Raw genomic sequence first — 15223 nt, forward strand, 5'->3', positions numbered from 1 at the left:
ATGTCATAAGTAATGTAATCATTGATGTCACTGAACATGTCATGAGTGATGTAATATGTGAAGTCATAAGCAGCACATTGCGGGGCGTAAGTTATAGTTAGCTCAGCTAATTACCTGCATTTCTCTGGTTTTGTACAAGTCAAATGTAAATCTAACTCCCTGTAACCTTTGTTTTTTCAGTAAATATATAGATATCTAGATATAGATACATGTATATATATTTAATGTCTGAATTTCCAGCTAGACTTTCCACAAACCTTAATGTTTAATTCACAATCTGCTTAAAATGTTTAAATTACATTGTATGTCTTTTTGTTTGTAGCTTAAAATGTTTAAATTACTTTGTACCTGTTTTTGTGTACATAACTATAGATATATTATTTAGGTATTGCCAATGGTTGCTATTGTAAACTCCGACTGGTGACTGTGAACAACCTTCAGAAACTAATTTTTAGTAGTACTCGGAGACCTCTCATAACGGTCTGGTGCCGCCAAAGGAGAAGTTGCCTTTCGTGATTCGTGAACAGAAAACCAAGTGCACGTACCTGCGTGCTGCGTAATGTAGGACGCTAGCTAGACCAGCCAGGAGGAAATACGTAAGCGCGGCGTACATTGCACCGGAACTTATTCTGCGGACGTATTTCAAATATGGCGACTCTGTTAAGGTCCTCTTTTAGACTGTGCCGGGTGATTGTAGGACCAGCGCAACTTCCACGGGGAGCTCTACACAGCACTGGATTTACTGCAGAGTACCGCAGCATTTACAGTCTGGAGAGGCTCTACCCGCAGCGAGAAGGGGTGGAGACAAAGCAGGTGAGGACGGCTTTAACGTTTACGGGACAATCCCTGTGCTTATCCTGCGGGGTCGGACGGCATAAGGTCAGGGTAGGTTTCAGATTGCTACGTGTGAGATTTTCATAATTTCAGTGTAATTATGAGTGACATTTCAACGAGTATGAGTGACACTTTCTCGCGAACAAAGCAATGAAGATTAGGGAAACAATATAAATATCAAGGATTGTAACCATTTGTGCAACGAGTAACTCAAAGAATATCTAAAATTTCCTGCATAACACCAGAAACGGAAAAACACTAACCTAGAACCCAGTTTACTTATGCTCATGAGCATGACGTGCTAAAAGCAAAATAAATATGGATTGTTGAAGGTACTAGTGACACTTATTTCTCTGCAGCACGTGGCTGGATAGACATTAAACCAGCAAACACTGCAGTAAGTTTGTTTAATCCTTATGTCACCTTGACCAGCATAGATGCCAAGTTTTCAGACTGCTTGCTTATGTGTTGCATTTTGGTGGTTTCAATGTGCGTATCAGTGGCATTCACTACCTAACGAGTGACACTTTATACCAAGTAAATCTAAGCAGTATCTAGTATTTTTGTGTCTTTCTATTAATTTTCGATTATTATGCATGTTAAAAACCCAGCTTCTGTAGTTAACAGTCAAGGCCAGACAAGTGGAAACCTTGCACTACAAACAACTCATCGTGTCCCAGATAAGTACATGAAGATAAAGACAAGCATGTGCCCCTACATTTGGTGTACCTGAAATAGCCTTCGTGTACAATGCCCCTAAATTACATAATTTCATCACTAGAAAAACCCAGAAGTTCCTCCGATTTTTAAATAACTAAAGGGTTCTGCAGAAAACAAAACTGTCCACCCGACCTACTACCTGACAAGCGCAAGAGCGGATCTCAGCTGCTACTATTACTTAATAAAGATTAAAAACCGTCTGAAGTTTGGTAAAGCTCCTCAATCGATCCTAATGGCACATACAAAGTACCACTACCAACGCCCTATCAACCATGCACCCAGAGCGCGCAGAGAAACCTCGGTGTGAGTATAAGCGCTATATAATGGACAATCATGAAGGTGCACCTAAGTACTCCACAATTCAAAAGTGGCTCAGGTCTATCATCTGGAACATGCTACATAAATACTAACACAGTACTTTAAAAAATCCCTATTAACATCTGCTCCACGCGTTACCTCTTTAATAGGCCGACCAGCCTGTGACCGTGTGCAGATGTTTGAAATCCTGCCGGGTCTTTCAGTGACAAGCTGCCCTCTTCTGTTTTAATTTTCCCACCGTTACTGCCCCTCTCTCGGACCCCACTTTCGCAATTATATGAAGCTGCTTAGAACATCACTTAAGAGCCTCTCTGTCCCAGGTGGAGCCTGGCCAATTCCAAACGGGATGTGAGGCCCCAACAACACTCTTCATTCTCAGTGGTGCCTAGTGTTGGCAGATGGGCAGTAGAAAAACAAATTAAGAGATTGCCAGCCTTTGCCTACTTACTGAGCAGGGCCCCTTCCCGTCGGAATCAATCGGGGGAGCAATCAGGATTTTAGGGCCTCTCTGTCAAGGTGGGACCGGGTCCAACAGGAAGGATGTGATAGGCTCCAACATGAAGAAGTTACAAACCGATGCAGGCATCTCGGCTGCCGAAGTGTTAGTCTCAGCTGACTTGTACCATGTATTATTCTCACAAGCTGACTGAGGCCAGCGCAGTATTCTCACATACAACAACGTATTATCAGCGGATCTTTTGAGAAATAAACCGGACAGATATTGTGGGGGGCAGATAAACACAGTTGTTCGGAGCCTGGCCGACTTTGTAAGTGAGCTACAGCAAGTTCTGTCACACGGACGGGGTACCGACTGACTGCAGTTAGCTGCCAAGGGAATTATTTGTATAATGTAAATAATTCAACACACACATACTCCGGGGGCTGCAATGCACCTCTGTCTCTCTTGCTCATTTACTCTTCATGTTATCAGGCAAGCGTTAAAAAGAATATTTGACACCCTGGTCTCACACTTACTTGCAAGGAAAGGCCCACGGAATTTCGGTTACTCCCCAGAGTCTGGTCGCAACTTTTTACTCATCTCCATTAGGAATGGCAAAAGTGCGCGCACCCCCGGCGATCCCCATCAGACTCACTCAGGCTCACAGCAGAGGCAGGTCCGCGTGGGTCACTCCTCATTGATTAAAATGTACTGCCTAGGCGCGAGCAGCGCTAGCACGCAGCCTAGCCAACCTCAAATACTTTTAACTGCGGAGCTAGTATGCAACCACACTGCTGAGGACCGGCCATGCCGGGTCTTGGTATGAGTCGGTGCGGCGCCATCGGCAGGCGGGAATTTCAAGCCAGCAGGACTAAAAGATACATTGTAGCACTAAGTGGGCAGTAGTGAACACTATCATTAACCGTTTACTGAGCCTGCTGGCAAGTCTGGGGGAGCAGCAGAGCCAGCGCACATGTGTCACTGGCGCCGGCGTTAGCAGCATGGCATAGCCAGTTCAATCAGCGCTGGTATGGCAGAGTGAGAATGGGACTAAGATGCCTGACAATACATTTCAGTGCGGTGATGCGGAACACCACACTGAAATGCGTTAGTGTCACACCCCATGGGTGATACTTGGCAGGCATGGGTAGGGTTTCAACATCGTCTGGCTTACCTTGTGATTTGAGTAACTGTCGGGACGTTGTACACTGAAAAAACATTCTTATCTGAGAGAGTTTGGATTACTGGTTGCTGAGAGATCACTTGCGTATCTTTGTGCCCCGAAACAGTTTCTTTACTGCTACTCAAGCTTAAGATGCTTTGAAATCCGCAAATGTGAATCATCAGTCCGATGGTTCAAAAAGAGTCTTAACGTTGACATTTCCAATACTTTTCATAAGAAGACGGCATTTATTTTAGAACTGCCAAGTTAGTGACAATATGTATGCGAATCAATGGCGAAGAATACTTTCATCCAGTCTAAAACATAGTTCTTCCACCTTTAGGCAAATAATATTGTTTACCTGGCTAATACGTGACCACCTCGGAAAGTCATGATATTCACAGTTCATGGCTCTGTGAGTTAATTCCAGATTTTTTTTTTCTAGAACTAGGCGAGTGACACATACCCCCCTTAACGCTTTCCTATTTGCTTTGCAGTTATGGGCGCTTTGAGCTTTACACAAAATTCACATCAGATATGTTGTAAAGCTTGAGCATAAGCACTCCGCAGGCTTCTTACTGAATCCGAAGGTTTCAAAGTATTACCTCTTCTATAATAATAAAAAAAACAGCTTGTGTACTGGAAATACATTTTGATCCCAATATGAAAGCGTTGGGGGCATATTGGTACAAGACACTTTCAGGGGAGTTTCGAGATATTTCCTTTGACACCTGGTCCTCGAGCACCTCCAATTGGTGTTGGTTTACCTATTAAATGTTTTATGTAGTGAAGACTTGGCAGGTTCTGAGATAAAACTATCCTACATAGCTTGCTACATTGCTAGTGAAAATACCTTTTCTGATATATAGAAAAAAGACGGCCTTATTCTTAGCAGCATTTATTATGAAAAGATTTTGAAATAGAGCGTTAACTCTTGCTGTAAATCCTTTCAAATACCTAGAGGAGACTGATCATCTGCATTGAGGAATGTTATAAGTGTCAATATACCCATCACCAAGGGAATGGAAACTGAAGATGCATGATTTCAACGACTTAATTTTGTCAAGTGGAGGGCACACTGACAACCCCAAGGCCTCCTTGGATTCCCGATGCCAGTGAGCTGGCGACCTTTGTCTGATCTTTGTACCCCAGCAATCTTATGATGTCTGGGTACAGCGGTGATCTTCACCTTAAGCCATGAGTTACAAGAAATCTCTGTTCAAGAAGCTTAGAGGGAAGATGCACCCCACACATCTGCCTTGAGAAGGATGAGCTGCTGCTTCGGTGTAATCGGTCAATGATCAAGATGATTTCTATGTAACGTGCTAATTTAGTTCCTATAGTTCTATTGGGCGGTGACTGGGATGTGCTCACCTGAAAAGACGAAGAATGGTTGAACCTTTCTGAGGGAGACGGCATCTCAGCGCGCTTTGGTCGCAGCACTGATTTCACCTTCTCCTCCCCATCTCAAATCGTCTGTAAAACATGCTGGGTGAACAGAGTAGATGTTTCAACAATGGGTGAACAAGGCAGATGTTTCATCAACCAGACTTATGGTTAGACACAGTGTCCCATTCTTTGGTTTTTTGGAAATAATGTTTAAAGTTCACGGCACATGTAAACAGTTGCAGCGCATTTGAGGCGTAGAGTGTCGAATTGGCAGTTATTTGAGATGTCAGTAAAATCCTTTGCCAGTGTCCATTTACATTTTAGGAACGTTTACAGGCCTACAGCCAATAGATAAGTGTGCTCGTTGTGACCTCTTCTGGCTATTTTCATTAGATGGACCCCATAGAAACCAAACGGCTACAATATGCTTTAATAGAACAAAGTAGAGTTGACCGTTGTATCTACTAACATACCTATTTACGACTAATTGGTCTCTGCAGTTTAATATGCTAATCCCTAGGTATTGCTGGTGACGTAACACACTACCGTTCCCTGCTTGCCCCTTCATAACCTGACACATAAGAACCACGTAACCATAGTCTGACCTCATATCAGTGATGCCACATTAGTGATCCCAGTCTTTAGTCCGGCCACCCCTATTCTTGTGATCTCGCATCTGCGAGCCCCCACATATGGTGGTCACTGTCTGGTTTTACTCCTGCACACACACATGTAATTCCACCTCTACCCTCCTGTTTCATATTTTTACTTCTTATTCCCAAGCCCCGCTCCAATCTGGTCCTCCGATGTTACTCTTGAGCCTCAGCCTTCCAGACTCCTAGTATGTCCATTTGCCTCTGAGCCTCCCAATTTAGTATGGGGTGTAGGCATGTTGGTCTTTAGCCCTTTAACCAGTGTTTGATTTTGTACAGAAATCAGCATCTACTCCCAAATTGTCATTTTACTTCAGAACCTGCCACCTCCTGTCTTTGATCAGTTACTGGGATTGTCATTAGTCTTGTATCCTTGCTTCTCACTCTTTAACCACTTCTATGTATCATGCAGTGAGTTCTTAGTAATGAGCACTACCCCCCCTCCCCCGTCTTGTTTTATACCACTCGGCCTGTATATGTAGTCGCAACTATGATCTTTTATTCGAAGTACAAAACAACTGATCTGTTGAATGAAACTTTTAATTTTTTACTGTGTCACTCCAGTTGTACAGATTTCAAGCATTTCCTCTAAATGATACCCTGCTAGATCTTCACATTTTGTGGTGTTAATTCTCACTTGCAGCTAGCTAATAGGTGCTCATCAAATACGAGGAAGGGATTGGAAGTTTTGCAGCCTTATTGTCCTACACCAGTGTCTCCACTTTGATTCGGTCCAGGCACCAATTTGAAGGCTCTGTTATTTATGGTGTAGCATTATTAAGGGACTGAATACTCTTTAATAATTCTGTAGTGTGATCGAGTTCTGGTGTAATCGGGCCACGCTCAGAAAGTTTAACTTGGTTATTTGTTAGGAAACCTGGAGTCGCCAAGTATTTGTAATGGGGAGGGAGTGTGCGCTTCTGACCCTCCAGTTTTATGAGAGTAATTATGACTGCTTGATCGTACGAGTTCATAATGCAGTCATTTAACTTCCCATTGTGATTTGAGACGTCGGTGTAAAGCCTTTGACCATGGGTGACCGAATTCTGCCGCACTGTGAGCAGGATGGCCTTCCCCTTATTCCCTTGTTTACTGCCAGCTGAAGAGGTCTCTCACCCTGAAGTGCTGTGATCTGCGGGATGTTGCTACTTTAAGGGGATTCTGTGTCATAGACTGAAAGGAAGTTGCTGAGGGTCTTGTACAAGGGGCACCACCAGGAGAGTTGCCCTAGAATCAACTGAGGTAAAGCATAAAACTGACTGGAGTTGGTTATCGTCTGCCTTGTCCAGTGACACTCAGATCTGCTCCTAGCATTAGTCACTACGCCCCAGCAAGACATCAATACTCTAAAATATTGCCATGATACATCGCTGGGCTGTCGAGACTATTAAAACCTTAATCTGCGAACTCGTTCCTAATAAATGCTGATTTACTTTACCTCCAAGAAACGTTGTCAACAAGTTCAACAATCGTCCCTGGCTTCTGTGATATACATCAAGCTGCGAAAAAAAGGAACCTCTTCACAAGGCCATCTGGAGGTCTTTCTATATATCCTAATATCGGCTTGTAACTCAAATTTAAAGAAATACCAGTCCTAGATGAAATGCTCCAATTGATCACGCCGGACGGTCTTAAAGCATATGACTCCAGAATAAGGGTTTTGCTGATCATTCTTGATTTCAACTGTTTTGACTCCGTGCGAGGGGAAGGGTTGACTTGTATGTGAAAAACTGGGCATAGGGTTATGCGGAACATGCCAACTATGATATTCTCATCTGCAGGGACATTAACCTGAATCAATTGGGAGTAATCTCTCCTAGTAGCCTGTCGGTAAATACTCCAAAAGACTTACTCTGAAGTCTCCTAAATAAACAAGGGCATGAGTCAGTCCAGCTCATAGTTGAAAAATCACCAATGCCACCAAAATTTCCCAAAACATTTAAGGGAATAAGCACTATTGACTACGTCTTAATTTCAAACAAAATCGGCGAGACTTGGAGAATTTTGAAATCCACTCACTACAAGAGATCATCTTAAATGAAGTGGTGTGCTGGGTGGCGGCTAAAGAGATTGTTCCATTCTGGCAAACTGGCTTTAGGTCGAACTCTTCAACTTTGGACAACATAGTTGCACTCTCTTAGTTAATTCATCCAGTAACCAGTCGGAAGTCAATCCCCCCTCTACGCATGTTTTGTTGATTGCTCGGTCACATTCGACGCGGTGGACAGGGGCAATTTATGGGGGAAGCTTCAGTTCTGGGGTATCCAGAATAATCTGGTTAATGGGATGATATCTTTGTACTTTTCAACATGGGTGAGCGTCAAGCTGTCCTAGGCGGTTATAATGAGGAAAATTTCCACAGATAATGGACTAAAGCAAGGCTTTGTCCTTGCTCCCTTGTTATTTAATCTGTGCACTGCGGGCATGAGTGGCTCTAAGACATGGAACCCTAATCCTGCCAAAAAGTGGAGATATCAAGATTACCATATTGCAATATGCAGACAACATGGTCCTCTTGGACCATTCCAAAATCGGGATTCAGAAAGTCCTAATTGCCCTTCATAAGTACAATGAGGCAAATTAAATGATGGCAAATGAGTAAAAAACAAAAGCTATAAAGAACGACCAAGCATTCAAACTATTGTTGAACCGTGGCCCTCTGAAAATCAGCTGAACAACATCGTATAATTATTTAGGCGTGTGACTCTGGAAGCGATAGAAGTAAAACTCACTTGACCCACTTAAAAGAAAAGGGAGCACTTATCACCAGTCTCTGCCTGCTTAACACTGTCGTAGAAAGTCCTTCTTTAGTTCCAATACAAAGGATGCTTATGGCCACCCTTCTACCTGCAGTCACTTGAGGCCAAAAAGCTTTCCTGGGGCAACTTACTAAAATTATGAAACATCTCCATCTTTAAAGCCTACATGAGGGTCTTTAGGCTGCCCCAACACATTAGAGGCTATCTGATTAGACTTGAATTCGGCTTTGAAGGCCAAGTATGGGCCAACATGGGTGCTTTTTGAAAATACTATTATAGGCACATCATGGCTGCACCCAACACCCTGAAATTTGTTCTGCAGCACATGATTAAACCCAAGAGTCGCCCTTGTTCCATTTACTTACATAAGTAATTCAATATCCTGCAAATAGACCAGTCCGCATTGAACAAACTATTGCTCTCACACACCGCTTTTAAATCTATATTGACAGTGCCTTTATCTGCTTTTTCATAGTCAAAGCGAGATGATAACCATCTAACCTGTTTGAGGCCATACCTTCAGTGCCCGATGGGAAAAGCCTACCTTAAAAAAATCATGGTTGATGGGCCTTCAAGTTAAAGAAACCAACTCAAATTGCCCCCCCCTTTCCACAATTGTGATGTGCAGGATGGGTGGCTATAAAACAGTCTTTCAACCACTTATTATGTTGCTGCGCATGCCAGGCGTATGCTGATAAAAACCACTGTTCAAAAAACATAGCATAAGAACCTGCAATGAGGCTAGGAATTTTGTCTTCACTACGATGGACCCAAATGAAGTGGCTAAATTTGTTAAATACATCAGAGTGGCAAAGGACCTTCAAAGATCTTGACAAGACTGTTCAAACCTAAATTGTAAAAGGCTAAATTCAACCTCCACAAGCCTGGAGTGGCATGCAGCCTTTGGTGTTAATCATGCGCAAGACTATCCAATGCTGTTTTGAACACTGCCAATCTCATCGTTTTTTCTGTCTCAACTAACCCAATGCATATCATCAGTGTAATGGCTAATCATGCTGCAATGGACCTAGGGCCCACTTGTAAGGAACATTTGTACTTTACTGTAATTTTCTCTACTGTATAGCATTTTAATGTTGGCGGCTATTTTCAAGCTTCCTATACTACTATAACACTGCTGATAATATTGTCTTTCCACTCTTTTTTTAATGTAGGCTATCTATATTATGGCTATTCCTGCTGCTATGGTTTTAGGCCGTGTATTCTAAACAATGTCTCACTTAAAGCTATTTTAGTAACTTCTGAGCATTTTTAGGTCTAGCCTGTCGATGCGCATGCGCATCGAGCTTGCGAGACTATTGGGGCTTAAACAGTCTTTAACCAACTTGTAAGGAATCGTGGCGATTCCTTGCAGTGCCCGTGAAATTGAAGCTTAATGCGCATGCGCTTAAAAGCGCGTGCACATGCCCCCAGCCGCCTGCCTGCCCCTGCTGCTTTCACACCCTCTAGCCGTCTGTTCCCCCTGCTGCGTCATCAAAGGCTTTCACGGCGGCCGGCCATGCTTTCAGTTTCACTGCCGGCCGGCCGTGTAAAGTGCACTTCAAAGGCCGCTCTCCCTGCTCCGCCCCCTGTAAGTGCTCTTGTTTTACTCGTTTACTTGTTTTTCGAACATTTCTCCCACCCGTCTTCCTTCTCTGTAATCCATCCCGCCCCCTCCAGCTACACGTTCTTTGTTTCCCAGCCTCTTGTTTAACTTATCCCATCCCCTTACTGTTTCTTCTACCCTGTCCCTGTTTTTCCTGCCACCTCCTATACGTGCCCCATCCCCCTTCCCCACTACAGAGCGCCCAAAGCAAAGAAACATTTGCCACCCCCTCCCTGCTGCTGCTCTTCCCAGCGCGTGCACTACACCCCCTTCTCCCAACGCTCTCAGCTCCTTGGCGCAGGTCACGGCTGAGCACACAAGCAACAGACCCTCTGTATTGTCCGTTTGATGCTGGCCTCTGGCTTTCCGTCTCACTTGTTATGTTTCATTGCCTGCTTACTCCTGTTTATTTAATCTTTTAAACTATCTACACTTCTAAACTCCTGCTACATTAACGTTTTAAATTACAAATTAAAGCGTGCGCTCTGCCTCAGGCATCTGAGCCGTCCCTACGCTCCCCACCCACCCCCACCCTTCACACCCCCTGCTTCACAGCCATCTGTTCCTCTCTCCCCGCACACAGCCTCTCCGACTTCCCCTCTCTGCTGCCAGCCTTAGGGCCGCCTCTGGGTTCCCATCCTCGGCTCTGCTGGCATCTCGTCTCCTCTCGCTCCCACCGCTCCTTTCCCCCACTCCTTGTTACTTCTGAATTCCCCGATATTACTGCAGCATAAAGGAGGTGTCTGTCACACACAACCATGAAGGGGCTCACTCATTTTTCACTTGTTTAACTTATCCCATCCCCTTACTGTTTCTTCTACCCTGTCCCTGTTTTTCCTGCCACCTCCTATACGTGCCCCATCCCCCTTCCCCACTACAGAGCGCACAAAGCAAAGAACCATTTGCCACCCCCTCCCTGCTGCTGCTCTTCCCAGCGCGTGCACTACACCCCCTTCTCCCAACGCTCTCAGCTCCTTGGCGCAGGTCACGGCTGAGCACACAAGCAACAGACCCTCTGTATTGTCCGTTTGATGCTGGCCTCTGGCTTTCCGTCTCACTTGTTATGTTTCATTGCCTGCTTACTCCTGTTTATTTAATCTTTTAAACTATCTACACTTCTAAACTCCTGCTACATTAACGTTTTAAATTACAAATTAAAGCTTCCCCGTGCGTTTTAACCTCTATAGAATCAGAAAGATTTGCCTGCCTGAAACCCACATGGTTTCGCAGGTTTGCTGTTAATATAGTTTTACATCATAAATATTTGCTTTCCCGTCCTGGTTCATTTGTGTCCTCCGGCATAAAACCTTTGTCTGCATGTTTCTCTTTAATTTCCACTGCAGCCAGGTAATTTCTCATGTTTCCTGTTGATTTAAACTTTTACATTATAAACATTGTATTTCCGGTTACATGTCCTCCTCCTCACAATACCAAAGCAGTGCCTGCATCTTTTCTTAACTTTGAAGCCTTTGCTGCATCTTTTGTTATTGTTTTTACTACTCTCTGGGCTCTTCAACCACCAATCTGCGCCTCTTCTGTTTATCACGTCATTTGTGCCCTACATATTCATTAAAGATGGACATACCTGCTATGTCGTACGCCCGTTTACTCCTAAACATAACACATTATAAATCACAGCCCTTGTCGCCCGGTTTCCACTCCATCCATCCCTCCCCCCACTCCATCATCCCCCCCACTCCATCCATCCATCCCCCCACTCCATCCATCCATCCCCCCACTCCATCCATCCATCCATCCATCCCACTCCATCCCACTCCATCCATCCCACTCCATCCATCAATCCCCCACTCCATCCATCCCCCACTCCATCCATCCATCCATCCCCCACTCCATCCATCCATCCATCCCCCACTCCATCCATCCATCCATTCCCCACTCCATCCATCCATCCATTCCCCACTCCATCCATCCATCCATTCCCCACTCCATCCATCCATTCCCCACTCCATCCATCCATTCCCCACTCCATCCATCCATTCCCCACTCCATCCATCCATTCCCCACTCCATCCATCCATTCCCCACTCCATCCATCCATCCCCCACTCCATCCATCCATCCCCCACTCCATCCATCCATCCCCCACTCCATCCATCCATCCCCCACTCCATCCATCCATCCATCCATCCATCCCCCCACGCAACGCCACTCACCCACGCAACGCCACTCACCCACGCAACGCCACTCACCCACGCAACGCCACTCACCCACGCAACGCCACTCACCCACGCAACGCCACTCACCCACGCAACGCCACTCATCCATTTGCAAAACGAAAAAGGTAAAACTCTTCTATTGCGAGACCTATTGCATTTTCAATGCTTGTTGTGTCTGCTGCTAATCTCGAGCCTTTTGATTTTTTAGCACTAAACGCACTTCTAATATTGTTCTACGAATAGCTGTTTTCATATATTTTAACTTTCTTACTTGTTTGTCTCTTGGATATTGCCTTTTACTCCTGTTTTATGATTTGAGATTCGGGACCGACATTGTAAAGATTTTTATTAATCATACAATGAAAGTTACTGCAACTACTAGTAATGGAGTTGGTGCTACTCCTCTACAAACCAATTGTTTATGGATTTTTTTTAGAGTGCTTATGTGTCGCCGAATGGTCACTCCAGAGCACTTCGAAATTAAGAAAACAGGGACCATACCAAAATGAGCGCAATGTGAGGGACTGAGGTACAGGACCCATATTTAATAACATTTTGACTAAAGGAACCAGAAAATGAATAGGCACATACTTTTGGATCACAGTAGAGTAAGAAGAGGGTGGATGGTCTTTAACTGGTGATTTTTCACATGGTCTCAGATTTCTTGTTGGTTGGTATGGTAAAGCAATGGCAGACGGTAGGCGAAGCCTGATTTGTGAAATGCTTAGTACATAATACATGCTATATTAAATTGGATCATGTGTTGTATTGGGAGCCAGTGGAGCTTCAACAGGGCAGGTGACTTCACATTTCCTAAGATAAAGGGAGAATCTCACTGCTTGTTTTGATACCCTTTGTAGTTTCTATAACTGAGATTTTTGCAGGCCTGCCAGATGTTATTGCAGAAGTCCAGTTTTTGGTAGAATCCGAGTTCTTGATGGCTAGATGAAATGACAAGATTTACTTCTGGCTCCATAATGGCTGAAGCAGTGATGTACTGCGGGCCTGTAGATGCAGTTGTTCAGCAGAATCTATAACCCAAATTAATAAGCATCAAATCTTCCAAAATGTACAAATTATTTAATCATTAGTCCTAATAAGTGTACGGAAAAAGAGGGCCTAACACTTCATAAAAGTTTAGACATTTATCCACAACTAGATTTCACTTTATTTATGAAGTGAAACACTCAAAACTTAATTTAAAGTATGTTGTACACAGGGTTCAGTTTATAAGAAGGTTTCTTGTAAAACTTTCTGTGTTTTAGCTGACACCAAGTCAGCTGCCTTCATCACATTGTTACAAATATTCAGCACATCATAAAAATAACCTTCATATGTCCTGTTGGAGGTACACACAGACTTTATTGATGATTTTTGGGCAACTGCTTTTTTTTTGTGCAGTACTACAGACTATATTTTGCTAGTGTGTGCACTGTTAGTGGAACTTGTACCGAGCTATACTTAAACTATATCCATTGAAAATTTGAGCCTGCTGTAGTGATTACTGTCTTGGTTTTTATATTTCATTTTCTCTTCGCTTGAAATAGCCTCCTAGGCAAGATCTGTGACGACACATGAGAGAGTAATATCCAGAGTATATACTTGTAATCTTCACCTCTCCAAGATTATGGCATCCCTTTCACAGCCTTAAATACTCTTCCTCCTCACCTAAGGCCTTTGGGTCCCTCTGGTATTTATAATGCTTAATGCAAACCGGGCGCCTCACTATTGTTGTAAAGCTAAGTTGGTCGAAATTTAAAAGAAATGTATGTGAGGAGGAAGCCATAACTCCTCGTAATGAAGAGTACCATTAAGTAATTAGACCATTTACTAGGCAGAAAGGAAACTGGTCCAACTGGCAAGTAGCCCCTGTTACTGCATGTCGCTGAGTAAGAAGTCTATAGAATGTGTAGTAAAGAGGAAAACCAAGCCAATAAAACAACTTGGTATTTATTCGAGATCAAGTGAGAAACTGCCCGAGCAATCACACCGGCACCTCGCTCAGCGCACCACCAACTATCAACATTTAGCTCACATTCTACGTGGAACGTTACTTCTTGCCTAATGTCTAGAGGCAGTATGAGACGAGAATAAAACATGGGTCTTTTCATTCAATAACTAAACATTTTTCAAAAGTACCCGTAAATTGCCATCCACAAAGAAACATATATACATAAAAAAGATAACAAGATAAACCTGGGTAAACATGTTAAAGTAAAAGCGAATGTGTAAAAATCAAATAGGAAATGTTTGCACCTGAAAACATGAGAAACATACTAAGAGGATGTTTTTACATATTGTACTACCCCTTTAACTAGATATGTATGTATATATATTTCCCACCAAAACGCTGTAACCCTTGTAGGAAGCAGCAACCGCGGACACAGGTAAGCTTATTAGCAGTCGTTTATTTCGCAGATACGGGTAACTCGACGTGTTTCGGGACCCAGTCCCTTGATCAACCCTTCTTCTAAAGAGAACTCATTAACTGTTGGATACACACCTGCAATTCTTTTTTTCAATGGTTTACATAGCAACCTCTTGTAACAACACATCCTCTTTGGCAGCTGTTTATCATTCAGATTGTGAAAATGAACACACTTGCCCCGTATCAATGGCAGCAACAAAACAACTCTTATCTTCGATGTCCTCAGCAAACCTTTCGGGCATATGCTCCTCTTGACACAGGATACTAGAACTACTAGGGAAGCGTGAAAAATAGTTATCTGATTCTTCCTCCTGGTATATGAACCACTTCAAACTGAAATTTTAGAAGCCTCACTGTAAATCTTGCTACTCTGGATGTGCTATTTTTAGGTCGATCTTCAATCAACATGTTCTATCTCTTTTGTGGGTCTTGGCAAACCCACTGTTTGCCATTGATTACTATCTGTGGCATTTAGATATTCTGGCTTGTTGGTGCATTTGTGTAGGTGCCCCTCCTTTTCCTGCTTAGTTACATCGCTGGCGATTTCACTCAGAGAAGGTTTGTTTGGCCATCACACTGCACAGCGTCTGATGGCCCCTCCTCCTTGTTTCAGAAGTTAACTCCCATGGAGTATTGCCAGGTGAACGAGCAGCAACAGGTTTATTGTATGTAAGGCTTGTCTCCGTGTGCCGTGTTTGCCTGCTCCAGTACCCCTACGAGATAGCTGTTTTTTTCATTACAGC

The 15223-nt window shown here is 43.6% G+C and overlaps 1 protein-coding gene across 1 annotated transcript in view; it reads left to right on the plus strand.

Moving 5' to 3' along the window:
- The first annotated feature begins 616 nt into the window (after positions 1-616).
- Positions 617-15223, plus strand: part of MRPL58 (mitochondrial ribosomal protein L58) — a 152207-nt gene continuing 137600 nt past the window's right edge. The window contains exon 1 of the mRNA XM_078654486.1: positions 617-813. Within this exon, the coding sequence (XP_078510612.1) occupies positions 649-813 (165 nt within the window). The 5' untranslated portion in view covers positions 617-648. The remainder of the gene's footprint in view (positions 814-15223) is intronic.

Source organism: Lissotriton helveticus, chromosome 7, assembly GCF_964261635.1.
Source record: "Lissotriton helveticus chromosome 7, aLisHel1.1, whole genome shotgun sequence".
In the NCBI taxonomy this organism is placed as follows: domain Eukaryota; kingdom Metazoa; phylum Chordata; class Amphibia; order Caudata; family Salamandridae; genus Lissotriton; species Lissotriton helveticus.